Below are 24,369 nucleotides of genomic sequence, written 5' to 3' on the forward strand. Positions count from 1 at the left end.
TATCCAAAAATTTGTGTTATATTGGTCGTGTTATATCAGGGTAGAAGTGTAATTTAAAAACTTAACTTGCCCAGAGTAATTGATTTCCAGTGAGAAGCAAGTGTATACGAATATGGGGCTCATAAGCTGGTTTCCATTGAGTGACTATTGGGCACCATTGAATTTACTTTATAACATAGGTATGGAAAATCACCAGAAACCATTTAGATTAAAGCTGAAAGGTATAAAAACACACTCACCTGAAAGTTATTTTGGGAAGCTGGTTTGAATTTTGTGAGATTCTTATTTTGTCCAAATGGATTCATCCATCATTATCAAAAAAACTGTATATGAAAACTGATCCTTACTTTGTTTAGAGGTGAGACCATCACCAAAGCCAAAATGCAGCATCCAAGCACTACCTACACTTTACACCACTTGTGGTACTGAAAATACAGCCAACGTGCTAGATTTCAAGTCCTACATGAGGGCAGTTTTTCAGGAAGCAAAACTGTAGAAACAAAGATGGACCCAAACTAGAAGTTCTGAGTCACAATTTGACAAGCAGATGGGTTAGTGGATCTGAGATATTGGCTTCATCTATTACAAAGACAGGGTCCAGCTTTAAGTTTGGGGACGTTTCATGCTAGATCTCAAAGTTCAGGAATGCTGGACAAGGCTCAGCTAAAATCATATAGCCAGACTAAGTAGGCAGATGTGCAGTGGGGCCACGGGAAAAATAATCCTTTTTGGAACCATCTGTGGAGGCTGTTTCAGGCTAATAACTAAAGCAGCCCTTCACAGAATCATAGAAATGTAGGGCTGGATGAGATCCCAAGAAGTCCTCTAGTCCAGCTCCCTGCACTGAGGCAGGACCAAGTTAACGTAGACCACCCCCGATAAGCGTTTGTCTAACCTGTTCTTAGAAAGCTCATGCCCAGTCCCCATGCCCTGCTGAGGAATGGATTGCTGTATCATGCCTCCCCATGCTGACCTCCCCGCTTGCATACTTTCACAGCAAAGGAGACCTTCATGACTGCAGAGGAGGAGTTTCCACTTAACTGAAGTCTTTAATCTGAAGTAGGCACATTACTGAGGAAAGGAGCTATAACCTTATCCTCACAATGGTCTCAAGAGTTCATCTCCACAATGGCCCAGCCATGAAAAATTGTTTTGACAGAAACTGAGAATCCTTCTGCACAGCCTGTACAGGTGGTAAAATGGTTCTAACTTTCCCATTCTAACACAAGCTCTATTGACCAGGAGCACTATTAATAATAAATTCTCTCTTTCCCAGCAACATGGACTTTATATCCTCCAGCTGAATGCCACTCTATCATAAAGGAGGCATTCTGATTTGTTTGGGGACTATTGCACGCACACTTGTCAAAAGATAGATGCTGGCTTTTTAAGGAGAAATATACAGCAGTTTAAGCTTAGCTGAGATCACTAGTCTCCAGTGAATGTTTGTTCATACCAAGAAAACTACAGGCCAGCTTCAGTAAAATTGGCAGTTTCTGTTCAGAGATGCCCAGGACTGAAATAAAAGAGATACTACAAATCAAGAATGAAGTGCATTGGCAGAGCTGTGTGGAGGTAGATTGTATTGCACCTGCCTGCCCTATGCCTGGTTCTCAGTCTCCCCTGAATATTAGAATGCCAGGGGAAAGCTGCAGGTTAGGAGTGAAACCCTTTGGCAAATGTCCGAGACGTAAGGGGTCATGGCTGACATATTTGGGGCAAGTAGAGATCAAGTTTCAGGGGAATTTGCAAAACCAGGCCTGAAACAGCAGAGATATAACAGCTGAGAAGCAAATTGGCAACCTTTTGAGAGCAGCAGAGAGAAAAAGCAGGAATGTAGTAGGTTACAGATCAGGAATAAGGAGTAATTAAAGTGCTAAGTGGATCAGAACTGGAATAAAGGTGTGTAGATCAGAGTTCAGGTGTATTGGTGGACCTGGGTGAAGAAGATTGCTGTACTAGAACAGAAGGATGTTAGTGGATTACAGCAGTGAGTTTCAACCAGGGGTACTTGTACACCTGGGGGTATGTAGAGGTCTTCCGGGGGCACATCAACTCATCTAGATATTTGCCTAGTTTTACAACAGGCTATGTGAGAAGCACTAGTGAAGTCAATATAAACTAAAATTTCATAAGACAATGACTTGTTTATACTACTCTGTACCACACACTGAAATTGAAGTATAATATTTATTTTCCAATTGATTTATTTTATGGTTATATGTTAAAAATGAGAACAAAAGCAATTTTTTAGTAACAGTGTGCTGTGACCCTGATTTTGTAAGCAAGCAGTTTTCAAGTGAGGTGAAACATGGGAGTATGACAAATCAGACCCCTGCAAGGGGTACAGTACTCTGGAAAGGTTGAGGATCACTGGGTTATAGGTTTGGATTAAGGTGAACCAGAGGGAGAATGAATAGCTAAAAGGTATTGAATTACAGGTCACCCTTGAGTTACATTATCAGAGGTATGAACAAACTCAGGACCAACATGGAGAAGATTTGGAATCAGGTTTGGCAGAGTTGTAGGTGAAAGGGGCTGTCCATACCAGAATAGCATAGGTGCTGCAGATCAGTACAGCATCGCTTTGGCAATGGTGTACAGAGAGCCCTTGCGTGAAAAATAGCAGTGTTTGAAAACTCTGGGGTCCTTGTATGGAAATACCAGGTTAACAATGAGATGCATTGGCAGAGGTGTAGAAGTCAGGTGCAGTGGAATGGTGGTTACTATACTGAGGAGGTGTATTGACACTACTTTTTGATCAATGGAATACCATGGAGTGGTGAGCTGTAAGTTTATTTATGAGCATTCCAGTAACAGAACACGATTGGAGGCATCATTTACTTTACCCGAGAGGGGAATGTGTGGTTTCTTCCACTACAGCAAGTGCTGTTCTAGACACTGACTACAATATGCATTTAGGGAGATGAGAGATTCACATCCTTCTGTACCACAACACACATGAACGCCACTGGCCAAAGATGGGTGCTGAAGTGAAAAAAAATGACATTATTCTACTCAAACCTCACTTCCCAGAGTCACAGTCCTATAATTCCTCATATTCCATTCTAACCCTCCTCTGACAGCTCCCTATTCCACCTTCCCTCCTGATCCGTGTCTGATTTCCACTCTCCGCAGGTTACACACACAGCTAGGAAGAAGGAGGAAAAAAAAATGCCAGTGCCATATACTGTGTTGCTGCAGTCAAGAAGTAACCCCATGTGTATCACAGCGTGGCTGTTGTTAGTCTGACAGTAAGTCATGTCTTGGCATTTTTGTTACATTTGCCATGTGGAATTGAATTGGTTGTGAAAATATAGAACATCACTGGATTTCAGAAATTAAAATCTTTCCAGATAGTCTAGTCTTAGTGTCAAAGGCTTTGAAAGTTTGTCTTTTTATGCTAAGAACACTAAGCAAATCAAAGGTTAAGAAATTTACTTAATTTGGCATTGTATTAATGCAAAACAATCTTTCTTTTATTTTTATCTTAGATATAAATCTAACCAGCATCAATTTGCGAGGGGTGGAGGAGAGGAAAAATGCAGGAGACTTCTGTTTTTCCCTGCTGCCCAACCTCCAAAGCTCCAGGTCACAGCCACAATTGGCTGAGAAGAACTGGCTAAGGTTTCAAGTTAGCTGAAGGGACTGTCAACTGAGCAACACAACACATTTCCCACATCCTCCTCTGAAAAGGTTTCCACACATTTTGGATTAGGTTCTGTTGTTTTATTGATTCCGTTCACTCCATCCCTCTTTACTAAAAATGTTTGGAATTGTAGTTCTCCTCTGTGGAGAGACCCAATTTCAAGGTGACACTATTGCTATTCTGGAACAGCAGAATTCAAAAGGGCACTTTTTCACTCTACCAGGGAGCTGTCTCCCATGGTGGTGCTTAAAGATAAATATAATCAGCTCAGAGATGCTGTTATGTCTCCTGTTTTCTTCCTCCTCCTAATGGCTTGATGACTAGATCAATTGCTTAATCAGGTCAATGAATATTAACAAGAATACGGGCAACCTCTCTTAGCTGAATAAGGATTGAGCTTTCCTGTTTGTGTACTCTGCACTGGAGCTTTAGGATGAGTTTTCAAACTAGATAAAAAGATTATTTCTCCTAGGAACTTTCAAAAATAGTTAGTCAACACATGCTCCCGTCATAAGCATCAATTTAGTGTCTTTTCACATCTCATTGTAGATTCATGTTTCTCTTCCATGCCTAGTCCTAGCCTAATCCTGTAAACTGCTTACTACATAGAGTCACACACTGGAAATCAATTGGACTACTCACAGAAGAAGAGCCTATTGCTTGATAAGAGGAATTCGCAGGATTGATCTTTAAATCAGTAGCAACACCATGTCACTTTCCATATTCTTGCCGTGACTCCTACATTGCTGGAGGTCCGTATTTCACTCTGGTGCTGAACTTGGACAAGGGCCATTGTTTCTGATACAGAGATGTCAAATCATGCTTCTTCTCATCCCTCTGACTGAATCAGCCCAACCTGCAAGTCTCTGGTCAATCCAACCTTCCTCAAAGTAGATTTTGCTGCCTATTTACAGGAGGATATTGGCTTTTTGCATTTTTACTAATCATTGTAATGAGTTCATTGTCAGTGAAATGTGCCACAGAAAGTAAAGTCTCTTTATCCACAGAACAGGTAAAGCAGCAGTGAAAGTTTCCTCCAACTGTCCCAACAATGTGCTTCAGGCCTGGCCTGGCAAAAGATACTCCAGGGCTGAGAGGGCATTTCAGGGTTAATGGTTTATTCAAACCCTTATGTTCTCTGCTGGGATTGCAAACAAAGCAGGAAATTAGAACTAGTAGTCGTTGTGGGATTGTGTGAGGTGGACAGCTGTCCACTGGGAACGGAACTGAATCCCCTGACTCATTCTACATCTGTCACCAAGATCATCTATCACACAGCAATGACTGTTGGTCTCAATAGCCATGGAGAAGTTCCAAGCTGGAGATATGGGAAGGAATGGCTCTATATTCCGATGCTATGCTTCTGAGTCACCCCGGTTCCACAGGTTGAGACACAACTTCATTGTGCTAGAATGGCCCCTGTAATAGAGATAAATATTCCCATGGGGCTCCTGTGCACTTGGAATAAGTCTAAAGGAACTGTGATAAAGTATCTGGGGAGGACAAGAAACAGATTCCTCACATTATCTTCCCAGCAGCTCTCCCCAGTGCTCTTTCAAGCCTCCTGACTTTAGCCGACCTTTTTGTCTATTTGCTGATCACGTGCTGTATTTGCCAACTTTATTTCTAATGTCTCAAATGGGAGCCTGTTTCCCCCTGTTCCTGTATGATGTCACTACATAAGATACTGCATGGCAATGTTGTGATGCAGTCTAAAGCTATACAAATACTTAACAGGTTTTCAAGGATCAACCTAAGGAAATCCAATCACTTGGTTAAAAATTGTTACACTTTACAGAAGAGAACCAATTTGGCATCGTCTTTTATGCCTTGACTGAAGGGCACATCCAGAAAATAGGCCGAGATCAGTCAGCTTTTCCCTTCGTTTCCTCTTCCTCCAGCACTCACCTCTTCTTCGTGAGGTTACAGGGCCATATTCCTTTTAGCACTAATTCACAGTCTTTCATTCAAACCGTGGTTCTTACCTGTGACGACACTGGGGATTTTAGACAGAAAGCTCTTGACTGTTCGGATAGGAACGCCACCTGCTTTGTCATCCTGCATTCTTGTAATTATATCTTCAATCTGGCAAGGGGGAAGGAAAGGATTACATTGGGTGTGCAAGAATAGTGACTATAGATACTCATAATACTGATAAAGTATTGGCACCAGCCAAAAACTAGGTGCCATGAAATCTTTTCATGTCATTTGCTAAGATTTGCTAAGCTATTCCAACTCCCTTGTCAATGGGGAGAAGGGGAAAAGCGATTGAGAATGTATTTATATGATTGGTTAATGCAAGGTTTACATGAACAATCTTAGAAGTGGAAGACTAAGTTCCAGACATGTCAACAACTTTCATTTTTTCCTATTGGGCCATATCTTGAATTCTTTACTCAGTCAAAACTCCCATTGAAGACAGTTGGCCCAGAATCACTAATGTACTTCAAAGGTAAAAGTAAAAGAATTGGAAAAAAATGAAGGAAGTGGAAAAATTAAGTAAAATTTCAGATAGTTTTAGTTGCTCCTGGCAGTGGTTGCCACATATTTGAGAATAGCTGCATCACACACTTACGGCTCCAGCACATAAATAATGTAATCAATCCAAACGTGATAATATTTATTTCTTGTAGACTGATAATGTGGTAGGCCCTACACAAGGGGAAGAAAGTTCCTGTCCTGAAGAGCTAGCTCATGACATCCAACATCATTTTTTCCCTCTTATTCCACATCTCTCCCCCAAACAGTGGAACAAATCAAAGCTGAACTTGCATCCTTAAAAAGTGCAGTGATGCAAGTTACCCTGGGAGTGAGACAAATGGTGCTGTGCATATTGCTATACTGTTGTTACTAGTTGGCATCTGACTAGTTGACATTTGTGTGTGCATGCGCGTGCACGCGCGCGTGTGTGTATGTGTAAAAAATAGTGTTGATGAAAGTTAGTATGTCTTTTTTTATTGACATAACAGGTACAACAATGGTGACAGCAGCTCCTCAAACTTTCAAATACTCCCTTCTCAACTACAGCTGTATGAAATAATGGATTTTTTTGTTTGCAGGCAATTATGAAAAAAACTAAAATTCATTTTGGTTCAGGATCCAAACCAAATTAATTTTTTTTGTCAAATCAAGAAATTGAAAAAGGCTTGTTTTGGATCATATGAAACATTTCATTTCAACAAAACCTAAACTTTTTGTTTCATTTTCAAAATTTTAAAATATTTTTGGAAAATCTGAAACAAAAAATAATTTAATCATTTCAAACTGAAAAATCAAAACATTTCATTTTGAAAAAAGATGTCAAAATAAAATGTAGATCTTTTTCTGAATTTTTGATAAACATCAGTTTAAAGAAACAGACATGAATTGGCATTTTGGCATTTTTTGCCTTTACAGCTGAGAATTTATGCCAATTTGGGGGAGGGGCTGTTTTTCATGGTGTGGAACACTTTACAGTCACTGCTGATATGGGCTCTCTTTGAATCAGCAAACTAGAGGGAGAATACTCAGCTTAATAATCACCTGAGCCATGCCACACTCTCTCTCTCTATCTACATGACCAATCTGCTAAATTTAGAGAATATTTTCCATACAGACAGCACAAAAGGGTAAAGGTTCAAGAGAAGATCTATCTCAAAGCAGTCAAACATTTCAGTAAAGGAAGACGGTAGAATCAGGCCACTTTATTTCTCCATTCAGAATCACTGGTTTTGCCCCCGCTTTAATACTAATAATGGAAGAAAAGACAAGAATTAAAAATTCTGGTAGTTCTGCAGCATGACTTCTAATTTAGCCACACATGCAAGATGTTAAATTTAATTACATTATGATCATTATTACTGAGCTATTCAATTATATTAACCTCTTGGGCCAGATCCAGTGCACCATTTAGGACTAAATCTAGAGTTGCCTCTTCCTTTGTCAGTTCCAGGACTAGCCGCATCAAGAAGCAGTCATTTATGGTCTCTAGAAATTTTATCTCTGCATCCCAGCCTGAAGTGACACATACTCAGTCAACATGGAGATATGTGAAATACCCCATTATTACTCAGTTTTCTATTTTTATGGCCTCTCTAATCTCCCTGAGCATTTCACAATCACCATCATCCTGGTCAGTTGGCTGGTAGTATATTCCTACTGCTTTGGTCTTATTATTCAAGCATGGAATTTCTATCCATAAAGAGTCTATGGTACAGTTTGAGTCTTAAGATTTTTAATATACTTAACTCTATGCGTTCTTTCACATATAGTGCCACTCCCCCACCAGCATGATCTACTTTGGCCTTCCTATTTATTTTGTATGCTGGTATTACTGTGTGTGATGGTGTATGATTGGGACATGACCATTTGTATCATTAATACTGCCACTGTTAGACGATTGCAACACATCTTGTACAAAGTATATTATGTAAGGTGTTGATGGAAGTTATTGTTTGCCACGTATGATTGTCCTGTTTATATGCATATATCATTTTTGTATCTGAAGTGATGAATATTGGCTCTATCTATTTCAAGTGTATTTGCTCCTGGGATGACACCCACCAGGTAATTTACATCCAGTCTGGCCAGCACATTGTGAATGAACTATTCAAGTTGATGGCCTATTAAAGAACACTCAACCCTCACAATGAGCCATAGAAGTTCTTCCTCATCCAGTGTACCTTCCTGTGGATGCTTTAGCCAGAATATGGGTAATGGCTGCTCCTATGAATCATCAAGCCATGCAAGTCATGTGACTTGCTCACATGACCCTGCATTCCATTTTGTGCTTGTAATTTTCCACAAATTAAAGCTGAGAGCTGTGTTTGGGACAGTGAAATTCCCTCCACACGGGCAAAGATATAAGAGACCCTGGAAGCATCTCCATTTTGCCTCATTCCTGCTCTGATCTCAGGACTATGGACTTACTCTAAAAGAAACATATTGACTATGGACTGAGGACTTTCCAATGTTTTGGAAGTTACCAGAGATGTTACAAGCCAACCTGTCTATACCATCACTGCTACAAACCTCATCCAAGAGCTTTGCAATGATTGTATGTATATGACTTCCTTAATCCTTTTAAATCTCTTCTCTTTCTTTTCTCTTATAAATAAACCTTTAGATATTAGATACTAAAGGACTGGCAACAGCATGATTATTGGGTAAGATCTGATTGTATATTGACCTGGTTATGTGGCTGATCTTTTGGGATTAGCATTTGTATACAACCACTTACAAAATTTGTCAATATTTACTTGTCTGCCTTCCTGTGATGTAACTAAATGGGACTCATTTTCATTTGACTGTTTCTCTTCAGCTCCTACCAGTACTTTATCAGCTTCTATCCTCTCCTCTTTGCTAGGATATAGAGAATGTCCGTTAAGAGATCCTTCCCTATGGGATGTCTCTGTCCAAACTGTGTGCTCCTCCTCAACTGTCAGCTTTTCCCTACCTCTTAAGTTTAAAAATTTCTCTACTATTTTTTTAATTTTACATGCCAGCAATCTGGTACATTTTGGTTTAGGTGGAGCCCATCCTTCCTGCATAGAGTCATCCTTTCCCAGAAGGTTCCACAGTTCCTAATTAACCTAAAACCCTTCTCCCTACACCATTGTCTCATCCATGCATTGAGACTGTGTAGTTCTGCCTGTCTAACTGGCCTGCACATGGAACTGGAAGCATTTCAGAGATGGTTACCATGGAGGTCCTGGACTTTCATCTCTTACCTAGGAGCCTAAATTTGGCCTCCAGGACCTCACTCTGATCTTTCCGTATGTCATTTGTACCTACACGTAGTACAACCAATAGCTCCTCCCCAGCACTGCACACAAGTCTGTTTAGTTGTCTTGAGAGAGCCACATCCTTCACACCCAGCAAGCAATTCACCATGCAGGTTCTCTCAGTCATCACAAACTCAGTTATCTATATTTCTAATAATTGAATCCCCCATTACTATTACCTGTCTCTTCCTGATAACTAGGGTTCCCTACCCCAGAAGAGGTATCCTCAATGTGAGAGGATACCATGACATCATCTGGAAAGAGGGTCCTAACTATGGCATCATTTCCTTCTGCTTCAGTTTGATGGTCTTCTTCCCTGGGACTTTCATCCTCCTCAAAAGCACAGAAGCTGTCAGACTGGGGGTGGGACTGCTCTACTGTGTCCTGGAAAGTCTCATCTATGTACCTCTCTATCTTCCTTACCTCCTCCAGTTCAGCCATGAGCTGCTTTGCACCAAATGCATACATATGCCACCTGCCCAATCATAAACATACATGTGACATTCAGTTCAATAAATTGGAGAGCCCCTATTCTGCACAAATGCATATAGTTATTTCCAAAAGCCAAAATAACAGTAGGGTCTGATTACTGGAGCAGTGGAAAACCCAAGTTCCTTCCTATTTCCTCTAAAATATGAGGGGATTTTTTGCCCTTTTGAGGACATTCAATCCCTGTTTCCACCTGGAGACAATGGTGTTAGTTCCAGGGGGAATGACAAACTAAACATCAGTGCTGTGCAGATATCAAATATCTTCAGGATAGCCTTTCCTCTGATCAGAGGTCTGAGGTCTACAGGAGGCCCCCTGTCCATGACACATTCAAGGCTCCTCTTCTACCAATTATGGATGTTTAAAATATTCATTGTACCCCCTTGCTACACTAGGAGTTGGAATTCTGCAATTCTTCCATTCCCTTTGGAACGCAGGTCTGATGCCTAGGGGATATTGGATGCCCCTTTTTCACAGTGTTTACATTTTCCCTATGCTTTCTTCAGGATGGATGGGCAGGAATGTAATCCTTGCAAAGAATCTCTCTACATCACAATAACAGACTGAAGCATTATAGCCATGAACTGGATGATTTCCCTTTAACTTAGAAGCATTTTTAAAAAGATCTCAAGTCAACTTTGATTTTCAGGCTCCACTTCTACATTTCAAAAATTAATTTAATTCCAAGGTTTCCTGGAGTTGTAAGGCAAACCAAAATACTTAAAATTGGCTTCTGCCAAGCAAAAATCATGATAAGAGGCAGCAATCTTTTTCAATTAGGTGGTCATTGATATTTCTTTTAGCTGTTCACTCCCATTGTAGTAGTAAGGGGAATTTTCACTTATCCAGGGACAAGGGCTTACTAGCTTCTTGAGAAACCAATGGAAAATTAATTTATAAGCTGACAATTTCAGCAACAAAATGTGTGTATAACAAACCACACAGACATATCTCTCATAACTGGAAGCTGTCATATGACTCCAACCACCCCTCTTTATGGTCCCTCTGTCCTAAGATAGCTGCACTTCACATCAGCACACTTTCACAGCATTTGCAAAGTGCTTTGAGGCTCTAGGAGTATATGACTATCAACGCAAAGAGGATTCTGAATGCAGTAGTTTGCAATGTATGAATAAGACTCACTTACATTTGACTAGTAAAACAATTTAAGCAAAAGGGGACCCAGAGCTATACAAAACAAAATCAGATTTATCTTGATTTTCCTCTCTCCATTTTAACAGAATTTTCAAAAATGTTCCAGAATTTAAAATAAATTCTGTGATGATATGGGTCGGTCAGTGTCCAAAGAAATAGACACTACTACCAAAGTAATTTCAAGGCTGCGTCTCATTGCCAACTCCAGGATTGTCATCTAATTGTCTCAAAATCTAACATCCCACATTCAATAGTAAATGACTTTTAACTCTGCTGTGAACTTGCTTGCTTTCGCTCCAGACCACAGCAAAGGAAGCCACCAACACATGGCATACTTGAATTAAAGCATACAGACAGAACGACCTAGGTTTGTGTTGAGTCAGAAATGGAGAAGCTGACTACGGCATGTGCAGAGTGATGAGGAAGGGAGATAAATCAGAAATAAATTATAAAGTTGTCTCATCTGTGAAGGCCCAGTCATGGTTGCTAGTTTTCAGCTTCACGACACTGCCTTGTTGAACATATGTCGGTACTTAGTAATTACCATCTAGTGAGTTCAGTTCAGAGATCACCAGAGATTAAATTTTTCCAGTAAGCTTGTAATGGAACTAGTCCTTTTGTCCCAGCCTCTTAATCTGCATTTCTCCTCTCTCCCTCTGCCCCCAACCACTTTCTGGAGAAATGGTCTGAAGTAAATAGGATGAAATTCAATAAGGACAAAATGCAAAGTACTCCACTTAGGAAGGAACAATCAGTTGCACACATACAAAATGGGAAATGACTGCCTAGGAGGGATTACTGCAGAAAGGGATCTGGGTGTCATAGTGGATCACAAGCTAAATGTGAGTCAACAGCGTAACACTGTTGCAAAGAAAGCAACCATCATTCTGGGATGTATTAGCAGGTGTGTTGAAAGCAACACATGAGAAGTAATTTTTCCGCTCTACTCTGTGCTGATCACGTCTCAGCTAGATTATTGTGTCTAGTTCTGGGTGCCACATTTCAGGAAAGATGGGAACAAATTGGAGAAAGTTCAGAGAAGAGCAACAAAAATGAATAGAGGTTTAGAAAACATGACCTATGAGGGAAAACTGAAAAAATTGGGTTTGTTTAGTCTGGAGATAAAAAGACTGAGAGGGGACATAAGTTTTCAAGTATATAAAAGGTTGTTACAAGGAGGAGGGAGAAAAATTGTTCTCTTTAATCTCTGAGAGTAGGACAAGAAGCAATGGACTTCAGTTGCAGTGTAGGTTGGACGTTAGGAAAAACTTTCTGTCAGCGTAATTAAGCACTGTAATAAATTGCCTAGGGAGGTTGTGGAATCTTTTAAGAGCAGGTTAGACTGTAGGAACTGACTCTGTGGGTGCTCCAGGGCTGGAGCATCCACAGAAAAAAATTAGTGGATGCTTAGCACTCACTGACAACCAGCTCCCCTCTCGTCCCCCCTCCTTCCCAGCACCTCCTGCCCACTGTAATCGGCTGTTCCATGGCATGCAGGAGGTGCTGTGGGGGAGGGGGAGAAGCAGGGAGAGGGCAGAACTGGGCGGGAAGAGGAGGGGTGAGGGTGGAGAAAGGGTGGGAAGAGATTGGGCAGGGATGGGGTGGGGGCAGGACCTGGAGCAGAGCGGGGGGTTGAGCACCCCCGGGGCCCGGAGGAAGCTGGCCCCTGTGGGTTAGACAAACACTTGTCAGGGATGGTCTAGATAGTATTTAGTCCTGATCAGGGGCGGCTCTACATATTTCGCTGCCCCAAGCACGGCGTCATGCCGTGGGGGGCGCTCTGCTGCTCACTGGTCCCGCGGCTCTGGTGGACCTCCCGCAGGTGTGCCTGCGGAAGGTCCGCTGGTCCCACAGCTCTGGTGGACCTCCCGCAGGCATGTCTGTGGGAGGTCCACCAAAGCCGCGGGACCAGCGGACCCTCCACAGGCATGTCGCCGAAGGCACCCTGCCTGCCTCCCTCCCAGCGACCAGCAGAGCACCTCCCACAGCATGCTGCCCCAAGCATGCGCTTGGCGTGCTGGGGCCTGGAGCCACCCCTGGTCCTGATGTGAGTGCAGGGGACTTGACTAGATGATCTCTCAAGGTCCCTTCCATTCCCTTTCAATTATTATTTAGATAATGGCATAGAGAGTACACTTATAAAGTTTATGGACAATGCCAAGCTGGGTGTGGAGGGGATTTGCAAGTGCTTTGGAGGATAGGATTAAAATTTTATAATTGGAGATATACCTATCTCCTAGAACTGGAAGGGACCTTGAAAGGTCATTGAGTGCAGCCCCCCCAAGTGAATTTGTGAAAATTGACAGCAGTGGTAATACAGCCCTCTCTTTGTGCCCAGATCAGGTACTATATAGCACTGTCACAACCAGTGCAAGCTTCCTCCACGCTGCCTCCCAAATGTACCTTAATCTGACCTGAAAGAACCATCTCTAGGGATGAGAGGAAAATGCAGTCTCTATGTCCTTTAAATCCTTAACCTCTCTTCTCAGAGAGCCAAACATGATGGTGATCTGATGTGGATATTTATCAGCTAGTAACAGAACTAAGACCCCCAGGTCATTTTATGCAGACCACCTACCACCTTCATTTTAATCACTTTTGACCAACACCATTCCTTGACTAGATTCAGATGGCTGACTTCTAAAAGCTCTAAAAGAATTAACTGTAGTTTAATAAGAGAATAAGAATTTATGATGAAACGCAAAATAAAACCACAAGTTGGAATCTGAAGTGGGAAAAAGTAGATTTAGCTGAAAATTTGTTCTTTCACAAATCAGTTCTTTACAGGCTGTGTGGGTGGGGGGAAGGTAGAGAGCAAGAACTCTGTTTAGAAAAGCTTTTAATAGAGTGATCTATTGCAGGGATTGACGGAAGTCTGCTGCCTCACTACAGAAATTTTTAGACACACAAGTTGCCTTGGTAACAGGAAAGATTTTCTTTTCTGTTGCATCACTGCATCTAACGTAAAAACAGCCAGGTCTTCAGACTACATTAGCTTATACAATGACGACTAAAAAATAGAATTCAGCAGACCTGCCTGACAGAAATGCAGATAAGGGAGCTGTTTCAGAAGGGGCGAATTCTGTACATTCATAAAAGAATTTCCCCCATCCCCACACACATTTTCATTCACTATATGGCAGAGTACCAGGGTAAGACCCATTAATCTAATAACCAAGAGCATGAAGATGCTGAGTTGTGCCACAGAGAAACTACTTCTGTACAAAACTCATCTAAAATAAGCTTATACATACAAACATTCTGAAATAGCAACTGTCAGAAACAAAAGCTGGCCAAAGCAGTTTCAGTTCACCAGTCTTTCCCATCAGTTTCACTCTGTGTGGTGTTTGCTACCGTGTGTATCACTCTGAGTGCTCACTTTGAACCAATCCCCCACATACAAAATTAAATACTGCAGAAACCAAGGATTTTCACCTGAATTTGTGCTGGAATCGTAAATGAGCTCCATCTCATTGAAAAAGCTTCAGGAATCTTAAATCCTTCAGCAAACCTGGGCTAAGTTTCATGTTTGTAATGAGACCCAACAGGCCAATTTTGCAAGATTTGGGGTTTTGTAACAGTCTTTTACAAGACTTAATTTTATTTTGAAATTCTATGAATGAATCAATGGAGAGGGCTGTGAGAATAGCCAACTAGTTACAGAACAGGGAAGTTTGTGTACCACTGATTACTGAATTACCAGTTAACTACCACTTCAGATTAATTCAACGAAGATGCATACTCTACTCCGCTTAATGAGCCATAGCTACTTTGATGCAAAACTGAACAGAATGTCACCTAAAATGAAGATGTTTTCAAGATCATAACAAGCATAATTAAATTCCAGACTCTCACTTCCCAGATCCAAGTACCACATTTAACTGAAGCAGCACATATCTCCAGTCCTGTTTTTGTCACCTGGAAGGTCAGCACAGCTACTCAAAACAGGAGACTATTTGCCAATATTGTGGTGGATATTTTACTCTCTCTGCATCTCCATGATTAATATGTAATTTGGTCACACCTTGGACTAGTGCTTTCCAGTTGTTCATTTTATACATGGAAATCCCAGTCTCCAACAGCCTATTCACAACCTGGAATCAGGATGAAATGTCTCTTTCCAACGTCCACTTTGCCCAGTGCATTATTTGTGATGGGGGTTCAGGTCTAGGGCACTTCTGGAGATAAGATCCTGGACCACATGGGTCCAGGATCTGTTCTGGTAGAGCAAGTCCTGTGTTCCCAAGTCTTCACAAAAATTAGGATCCAATTACAAAATATACACCCACAATTTAAAAAATCCCAAACACCCAGACTTCTACCAGCAAATTCTCATACTAAAACTTGCGCAAATGTTTTGGAAACTGCTGTCCAGTATCCTCCTTCACACAGCTGGAAATACAGAATTTCAAAACCCTACTCTGCCTAGCTCAACCAAGACAGAGTCAGCAAAAGGAAATCCCAGTCCTGGCAAAGACTTTCTTTTCCAGCTAAGGTGCCATCTGGAAAGGAGACTTTCCATGGAGCAGGCTGGAAGTAGCCACAGCATGGCAGAGTACAGAAAGAATGTACAAAGGACCAGTTTCTGAATATGGAAAAGTTTTGAAAACAAAGCATCACTCACTTTAAAAATGGACATTCTCTATTTAAAATCTCAGGGCCTAATTTTGCCCTCAGATACATATGACACTTCTGAGGTCTTAGTCTCTCTTCAGAGTCTGCAGGACTGAAGGTTCTTCTTAGTGAAATCAAGTATAATTTTTGACTTTTTACACTGCAGACCTCTGTTTTCAACATGTAGATTCAACAACATGCTGTAAAAAGTCATAGGCAAAATTAGGTAAGAATTCATAATAATAGGTTGCAGTATCTGCTCTGTGATATTTGTGAAATCTGGTAGCATTGGACAATAGTTTCTCCTTACAAAGTTACAAATTTTCATTAATACGTTTCCAGCTTCCCACACAATAATGCAGATGTTAATTTGGAGCTATTCAGAGAATAGTCAATAAAATATACTCACTATGAAACTCAGCTATTTGGCACTGATGTTCTTGAGAAGAATGTCACATTTAAGAGCACAGGATCACAAATACTGGCTTCCCTAGAGAACTGATGGGCAAAACTGTACCCACTATACCCCACACCTTTATTTTTGTGGCCACTAATTTTATACACATTAACAAAAGCAACTCAGGCTGGACAGTCTCACCAAATGATTAGCAAATACTCCATAAACACATTAAAGACCCACAAAAGATTCTTGTGTGTTTTATATTGCACCACATAATGCAGTGTAGCAGATCATTTCATGCATGATTTAACTAATTGCCATGCAATGTATCATAAGAAAGATTAGATCTAAAAAAGTGTGGCAAAGTGAATGTAAAGCAGTGTGGTTTGTATTACTAGCAACTCTGTTTACCACCATCAAAAGAGTCATATTTTCAATATAGCTCCCCACAAGGGTATGCAACTCCACTGTCTCTTAATTTTTTTATAAAGTAGTTCAACTAAAAGAACATATTGCATTAAAAATGTTAAATGCAACAATCAAAATGGGGGAAAATAAGTTTGCTATCTGTCTCTTCAATGTTAATGCTGTTAAGTGGAAGTGTTCTTCCCAGAAGAACCCATTCCAGAAAAGGGAAGGGAAAAAAAAACTGTTTAAAGATTCTGTTTGCTAGGGAGTTGATATTCAGCTCAGTTTTGCATACCTCTTCCAGTGACATCTGATTTGCACATCCATTTCTTGTAATGCTTTTTAAAAATAGGTATTAAAAAAGCTTAAAAGTTCATGCTCATGAAAAATGCCAGATCAACAACTCTGAACAATGAAGTCTTCAATTTATCCACAATTAGGTACTGTTGGAGCACTGGCACAGCAAGTCTTACGCACTTCCACATGCCAGCATGTCCCAGCCAATGACATAGAGGGCTAAGTCCACTGGAATTTTACCTCTAGAATTTCATCCAGATCCACAGAGGGGAAAGACTAATAAGCCTAACCTACTATGTCACTCCGCATTAACGGTAAAATATATTTTCAATGGCTTAACAACTTTGTGATTGTTTTATGAGGCCAATTAACTCTTCTCGTATTATTAATAGCTTATATAGCTACAAATACAAGCTAGCTGAAAAACAGTTAAAAAAAGAGCAGAGAACATTCTGGAAAACTGCAGGAAAAAAATCACCTAAAATTTCAACCAGTGACAAGTTAGTTACTTATTTCCTATCTCTATAGTACCTTATTGTATCACTAAATACAGTAATTCACAGAACTTTTGACTATTGCCATAGATTAGCACAACTAACAAGGGAATTTAAAATAAGATGTTCCCAAAACTCAAATCTTGCTACTAAAGAAATTCTATACCTTGTGGACGAGCACCAAAAAGGGTAAATGTGAAGTGTTTATTACATGTACAGTATACATATCACGTTCCTTCTAGTCTGTATGGAACACATCTAGCACACTGCCACAAACAAGTGATAATAATATTAATAATATACAAACATTATATGCACACACGTAACTTTTAGCATACATGTATGTAAAAGTGTGAAATAGATAATGGATTCAGATCAAGACACCAGATCTGAACTCTCAGATTTTGCAAAGTACAGATCCAAAGTTCCAGACTCAGACCCACTTTTAAAATGGGGTAGATACCCCATCATCTAGACAATTCTAACCCTTGGGAAAATCTGGATCTGTATTTTAGCTTTGTTGCTCAGGACCATCTTTACAGTGATGTAATGCTCAATAAACAAAGCACTTATTTTAAACAAAACCCCATTAGCTACAAAATTACATTCAGCAAAATCACATTAACAAATGAGGTCTCTTTTTTTAAATTATCAGTTTCATGCTCTTTTATTGTAATATGATCAAAGGTGTGAGAGCAGCTACACTAGTTTCCTGGGTAGCAGTTGTCAAATCTAAGAAGCATAACACTGAGGAATAGAAGATACATATATTCATTCTAAAAGGTATCAGCAGAATCCATTTTTATTTAAAGAGTCAAAAAATTGCTCTTACAAATCTCTTTAGGGGCTTAAGCTAAATCTAGTGTTGGAGCCAGTAATGCCCAGACAGCATGGTCATCTTAAAGGCCTACTAGTGAAGCTAACATGAGAGCATTCTAATTGATTCTGACAACCATGCATTATTACAGTTAGCATGGGCCCCATGTAGTCCTGAAAGTAAGTTTACAGTAGCTGACACAAATCTAAAGAAAGTGACTGTCCATGAGAGAGAGAAAACATAAATGTTATACCCTAAATGAAACATGTCGACAGAAACAAAATAAGGCAATTTTAACCCCTTGACCACAGGCATTTTCTAAATTACCAGCCAAGCCTTGAGCCACATACTTAACTTTAAGCATGTGAGTTGTTTCATTGATTTAAAGATTTGTACAAAATCACTAAAGACTGTTGTCCCTTCTTTCAAGATCAGTGTCCTATTCTCACACTAGTGTTGTCCCTCTGCCAAATGGTACCATAATTCTGGATCCTCACAGGTCAGCTTCCCCTTGGAGGAGAAATCAGTGATGGATATATTCTAAATGTAACTTGTTTTGTTTACATGTATACACCAGTCGTGGAACAGAGATGATCAGACAGCATTCAGGCAATCACATCTTTCCAGAATCTGAGCCCAACTGCAGTGTCCAGCTCCCAGGAGGCAATTCTGCTTCAAGGATTGACTCTAATCAGAGACCAAGACTAAAAACAAACTCTCCGGCTTCTCATACAACTCCCTCTCCCCAGGACTTTCTCTTTACTGAGAAGAGTGGATAGGCCTGTAACTAGACCTGATCGGGAGAACAGAAGGGTGTGCTGTCTGCCAGGGGCTAAGATACAGGATGTGGACCTGAGGCTGAATACAATCTTAGCGGGAGCGGGAAAGAATCCATTGATTATCCTTCATGTGGGAACGAATGATACGGCTAGTTACTCGCTGGACTGTATCAAGGAGGACTATGCCAGACTGGGGAAGAGGCTCAAAGACATCGAGGCTCAGGTGATCTTCAGTGGGATTCTGTTTAGTTCTGCCGGTTCCTAGAGCGGGGCGACGAAGGAGTGACAAGATTATGGCGATCAACAGATGGCTTAGGGAGTGGTGTTATAAGGAGGGCTTTGGGATGTACGGTCACTGGGAAGCGTTTACGGATAGACGACTGTTCGCTCAGGATGGACTTCATCTAAGCAAGGAGGGAAATAGAATTCTAAGATGGAGGCTCGCCGACCTCATCAAGAGAGCTTTAAACTAGGAAGTTGGGGGAGATGGTTGGGAGATGTTCGGGAGATCTCCACGCCGGAATGTAACCTGGAGAGGAAAGTAAACAAAGTGAGAGGGGATACCCTTGTGGTCCCAAGATTTGATCCAAGGAGGAATAGTGGAGAAACCAGAGTAGCGGGTGATGCTGGTGGTAAAAGGTCTCTGCACGACGGGGGAAAGAATGTCACTGATGCCAAACGCCGAAAATTAAAAGGCCTGTACACTAATGCGAGGAGTCTAGGTAACAAGATGGAGGAACTGGAGTTACTAGTGCAGGAAGTTAAACCGGATATTATAGGGATAACTGAAACCTGGTGGAATAGTACTCATGACTGGAGCATGGGTATTGAAGGCTATGTGCTGTTTAGGAAAGACAGAAAGAAAGGCAAAGGTGGTGGAGTAGCCTTGTACATCAATGATGACATTAACTGTAGCGAAATAAGAAGCGATGGAATGGATAAGACAGAGTCTGTCTGGGCGAAAATCACATTGGGTAAAAAAGCAACTAGAGCTTCCCCTGAGATAGTGCTTGGCGTGTGCTACAGACCGCCGGGATCTGATTGGGATATGGATAGAGACCTCTTTAATGTCTTTAATGAAGTAAACACAAAGGGGAAATGTGTGATTATGGGGGACTTCAACTTCCCGGATATAGACTGGAGGACGAGTACTTGCAAGAATAATAGGGGTCAGATTTTTCTGGATGTGATAGCGGATGGATTTCTTCATCAAGTAGTTGAAGTACCTAAGAGAGGAGATGCCATTTTAGATTTGGTGTTGGTGAGCAGTGAGGACCTCGTAGAAGAAATGGTGGTAGGGGACAACCTAGGTTCGAGTGATCATGAGCTGATTCAGTTCAAACTAGATGGAAGGATAAACAAATGTAGATCTGGGATTAGGGTTTTTGACTTCTCGAGGGCTAATTTTAAAGAGTTAAGGAAATTAGTTAGGGAAGTGGATTGGACGGAGGAATTAGTGGATTTGAATGCGGAGGAGGCCTGGAATTACTTTAAGTCGCAGCTGCGGAGACTGTCGGAAGCCTGCATCCCGAGAAAGGGGAAAAAAACCATGGGCAGGAGTCGTAGGCCAAACTGGATGAGCAAACAACTCAGAGAGGGGATTAGACAAAAGCAGACAGCTTACAGGGAGTGGAAGAAAGGCAGGATCAGTAAGGAAAGCTACCTTGGTGAGGTCAGAACATGTAGGGATAAAGTGCGGAAGGCTAAAAGCCGCATTGAACTGGACCTTGCAAAGGGAATCAAAACCAATAATAAAAGGTTCTACAGCCACATAAATAAGAAGAAAACAAAGAAAGAAGAAGTGGGGCCGCTATACACTGAGGATGGAATGGAGATCAAGGATAACCTAGGCATGGCCCAACATCTAAACAAGTACTTTGCTTCAGTTTTTAATAAGACTAGTGAACCTTGGGATGATGGACGGATGATAAACGGGAATGTGGATATGGAAGTGGATATTACCGCAACTGAGGTAGAGGCCGTACTTGAACAGCTCGATGGGACGAAGTCGGAGGGCCCGGACAATCTCCATCTGAGGATATTAAAGGAACTGGCGCGTGAAATTGCGAGCCCGTTAGCGAAAATTTTTAAGCAATCGGTAAACTCGGGGGTTGTGCCGTATGATTGGAGGATTGCTAATGTAGTTCCTATTTTTAAGAAAGGGAATAAAAGTGATCCGGATAATTATAGGCCTGTTAGCTTGACGTCTGTAGTATGCAAGGTCTTGGAAAAAATTTTAAGGGAGAAAGTAGTCAAGGACATAGAGGTCAATGGTAATTGGGAGGAATTGCAACACGGATTTATTAAAGGTAGATCGTGCCAAACCAATCTGATCTCCTTCTTTGAGAAGGTGACGGATTACTTAGATAAAGGAAATGCGGTAGATATAATTTACCTAGATTTCAGTAAGGCGTTCGACACGGTTCCGCACGGGGAACTGTTAGTCAAATTGGAAAAGATGGGCATGAATATGAAAGTTGTAAGTTGGATAAGGAACTGGTTAAAGGGGAGACTCCAGAGGGTTGTATTGAAAGGTGAATTGTCAGGCTGGAAGGAGGTCACTAGTCGAGTCCCTCAAGGATCGGTTTTGGGACCAATCTTATTTAACCTTTTTATTACTGACCTTGGCACAAAGAGCGGGAATGTGCTAATAAAGTTTGCGGATGACACGAAGCTGGGGGGTATTGCTAACACGGAGAAGGACAGGGATACTATTCAGGAAGATCTGAACCACCTTGTAAACTGGAGTAATAGAAATAGGATGAAATACAATAGTGAAAAGTGCAAGGTTATGCATTTAGGAACTAATAATAAGAATTTTGGATATACGTTGGGGGCGCATCAGTTGGAAGCGACGGAGGAGGAGAAGGACCTTGGGGTGCTGGTTGATAGCAGGATGACTATGAGTCGCCAATGTGATACGGCTGTTAAAAAAGCAAATGCGATTTTGGGATGCATTAGGCGGGGTATTTCCTGCAAGGATAAGGAGGTGTTAGTACCGTTATACAAGGCGTTGGTGAGACCCCATCTGGAATACTGTGTGCAGTTCTGGTGTCCCATGTTCAAGAAGGATGAATTCAAACTGGAACAGGTTCAGAGACGGGCTACAAGGATGATCCGAGGAATGGAAAAACTGCCTTATGAAAGGAGACTCAAAGAGCTTGGCTTGTTTAGCCTGGCCAAAAGAAGGCTGCGGGGGGATATGCTTGCTCTATATAAATATATCAGGGGGGTTAACGTTAGGGAGGGAGAGGAATTATTTAAGTTTAGTACTAATGTAGGCACGAGGACGAATGGGTATAAACTGGATATTAGGAAGTTTAGACTTGAAATTAGACGAAGGTTTCTAACCATTAGGGGAGTGAAGTTCTGGAACAGCCTTCCGAGGGAAGTAGTGGGGGCAAAAGACTTTCCTGGCTTTAAGACAAAGCTTGATAAGTATATGGAGGGGATGTTATGATAGGATTGTTAATTTGGGCAATTGATCTTGGATTACCACCAGATAGGTCTGCTCAATGGTCTGCGGGGAGATGTTGGATGGAATGGGAACTGAGTTACTGCAGAGAATTCCTTCTTGGGTGCTGGCTGGTGACTCTTGCCCACATGCTCAGGGTTTAGCTGATCGCCATATTTGGGGTCGGGAAGGAATTTTCCTCCAGGGCGGATTGGCAGGGGCCCTGGAGGTTTTTCGCCTTCCCCTGCAGCGTGGGGCACGGGTCGCTTGCTGGTGGTTTCTCTGCAGCTTGAGGTCTTCAAACCAGTTTTGAAGATTTCAATAACTCGATCCTGGGATAGGGGTTGTTATAAAACTGGATGGGTGGGGTTCTGTGGCCTGCCTTGTGCAGGAGGTCAGACTAGATGATCAGATTGGTCCCTTCTGACCTATGAGTCTATGAGTCTATGAGTCTAACCAAAAACTAGTACTAGCATTTCTTCTAAAATTAAAGACATGCTCCTACACGAAGAAGAAACTTAAAAAACCGTGTGTAACAGCACCACCTGGAGATGCCTGCCAAAACAATACAAATACAAAAAAAAACTACATTACTCCATAATATTAAGTAGACAGTACAATAACTAACAGCTGTAATAACAACTCACTTTGTTGGATAGTAATAGTAATTGACTTGGAACAGACAGCTGAAAATCAAAAGGACAACATGAAAAAAATTGCAAAAGTTGATTACTTCTAGAGGAATTTTATGTTAAGTTCACTAACTACCATGCACAGAATGTGGAAAAATCAAGAGAAAACAATATTCACAATTTGGCAAGGAATGAGAGGTCTGATCCAATATTCCTGAACACTGTTACAGGATCTCCACATGCAAAGCCAGTATCTGAGAGAAATCACGCTGAATAATGATCAAGTGTGATCCTATCTGATCAGAGAAATAAAAATACAGTTATGGTGCCAATTCAAGAAGCGTCAGTCTAAGGAACCAAATATTCTTGTATTTGCAGAACTAAGTCCAATAGCATAGCACAGAAGAAGGGTTTTAGTGAGTTAAACTCTATTAATAAAAATATCTCCACAGTCATTTTCCTAGGCAAGTTACAGGGATCATATCCAGTTATTGCATATATATTAAGACACTTATGAGTAGTCACTTTCCAGAATAGATTAAAAAAGATAATGCAACAGATACTGGAAATGGAGCAAGAGGAGGGGGGACTGAATTTCTGTGAGATCTTGTGCCTTGTTTTTATCTGATCCTGGTCTGCTCTGACCCACAGAGAGAAAAGATGGCTACAAAGATCTCCGGTTTTATGCTGGAGATGTTCCATTTAATACTAGGAATTATAAATGAAAATATAGCTGTACTTTTTGGGGTAGATTTTACTCTGGATTGTTATCCATCCTGTGTTCTGAGCCCCACTCCATTTCCCAAACCCTCCCTCAAAGGCGCTCCACAACAAGAATGGAAAAATCACTTATTTAATTAAAAGAAAATAAGAAATTGGAGTTTTTTAAATTTAAATCTGATGTTTCAATTTTCTTTTTTTGTTAAAAATTTAACAGCCATCTGAACAGCCATCATTTAGTACTGGTATGGCCTGGACCAGTGACATAGCCCCAGTCTACACACAGAAATTGCATTTAATTAAACGCATGCACTTAGCAATACCATATGAATATTCCCATTGAATTCAGTGAAACTACTCAATGGCCTGAAGTTAAGTATGTGCTTAAATCTTTGCAAAATCAAGGACTTAAATAAGTTTGAGTGTGACTAACATTGTTTAGTATAATTCAATTTAAGTTAAATTGGTATCAATCACTCAACTGATTTAAGAAAGTCTAACCAACTTAAATTAATTTAGAAATGTGTTGTGTATACATAGAAACTGCACCAATTTTAACTCAGTTCACAAAAGGTACAGGTTCCATAGCCTCTTACCCTGAGCCACCCAGTTCCTAAGCAACTTCCCTTTTGTACTGGTCATAATTATAATGAAAATACATTAAAAATTAAATGGAAGACGAAGGGATAAAAATCAGAT

General features: G+C 40.9%; 1 protein-coding gene across 1 annotated transcript in view; it reads right to left on the reverse strand.

The window, feature by feature from the left end:
• Nucleotides 1-24,369, reverse strand: part of RGS6 (regulator of G protein signaling 6) — a 482,257-nt gene that overhangs the window by 167,828 nt on the left and 290,060 nt on the right. Inside the window, exon 3 of the mRNA XM_030559656.1 lies at nucleotides 5,635-5,734. Within this exon, the coding sequence (XP_030415516.1) occupies nucleotides 5,635-5,734 (100 nt within the window). The remainder of the gene's footprint in view (nucleotides 1-5,634; nucleotides 5,735-24,369) is intronic.

Source organism: Gopherus evgoodei, chromosome 4 (assembly GCF_007399415.2).
Source record: "Gopherus evgoodei ecotype Sinaloan lineage chromosome 4, rGopEvg1_v1.p, whole genome shotgun sequence".
Classification (NCBI taxonomy): Eukaryota; Metazoa; Chordata; order Testudines; family Testudinidae; genus Gopherus; species Gopherus evgoodei.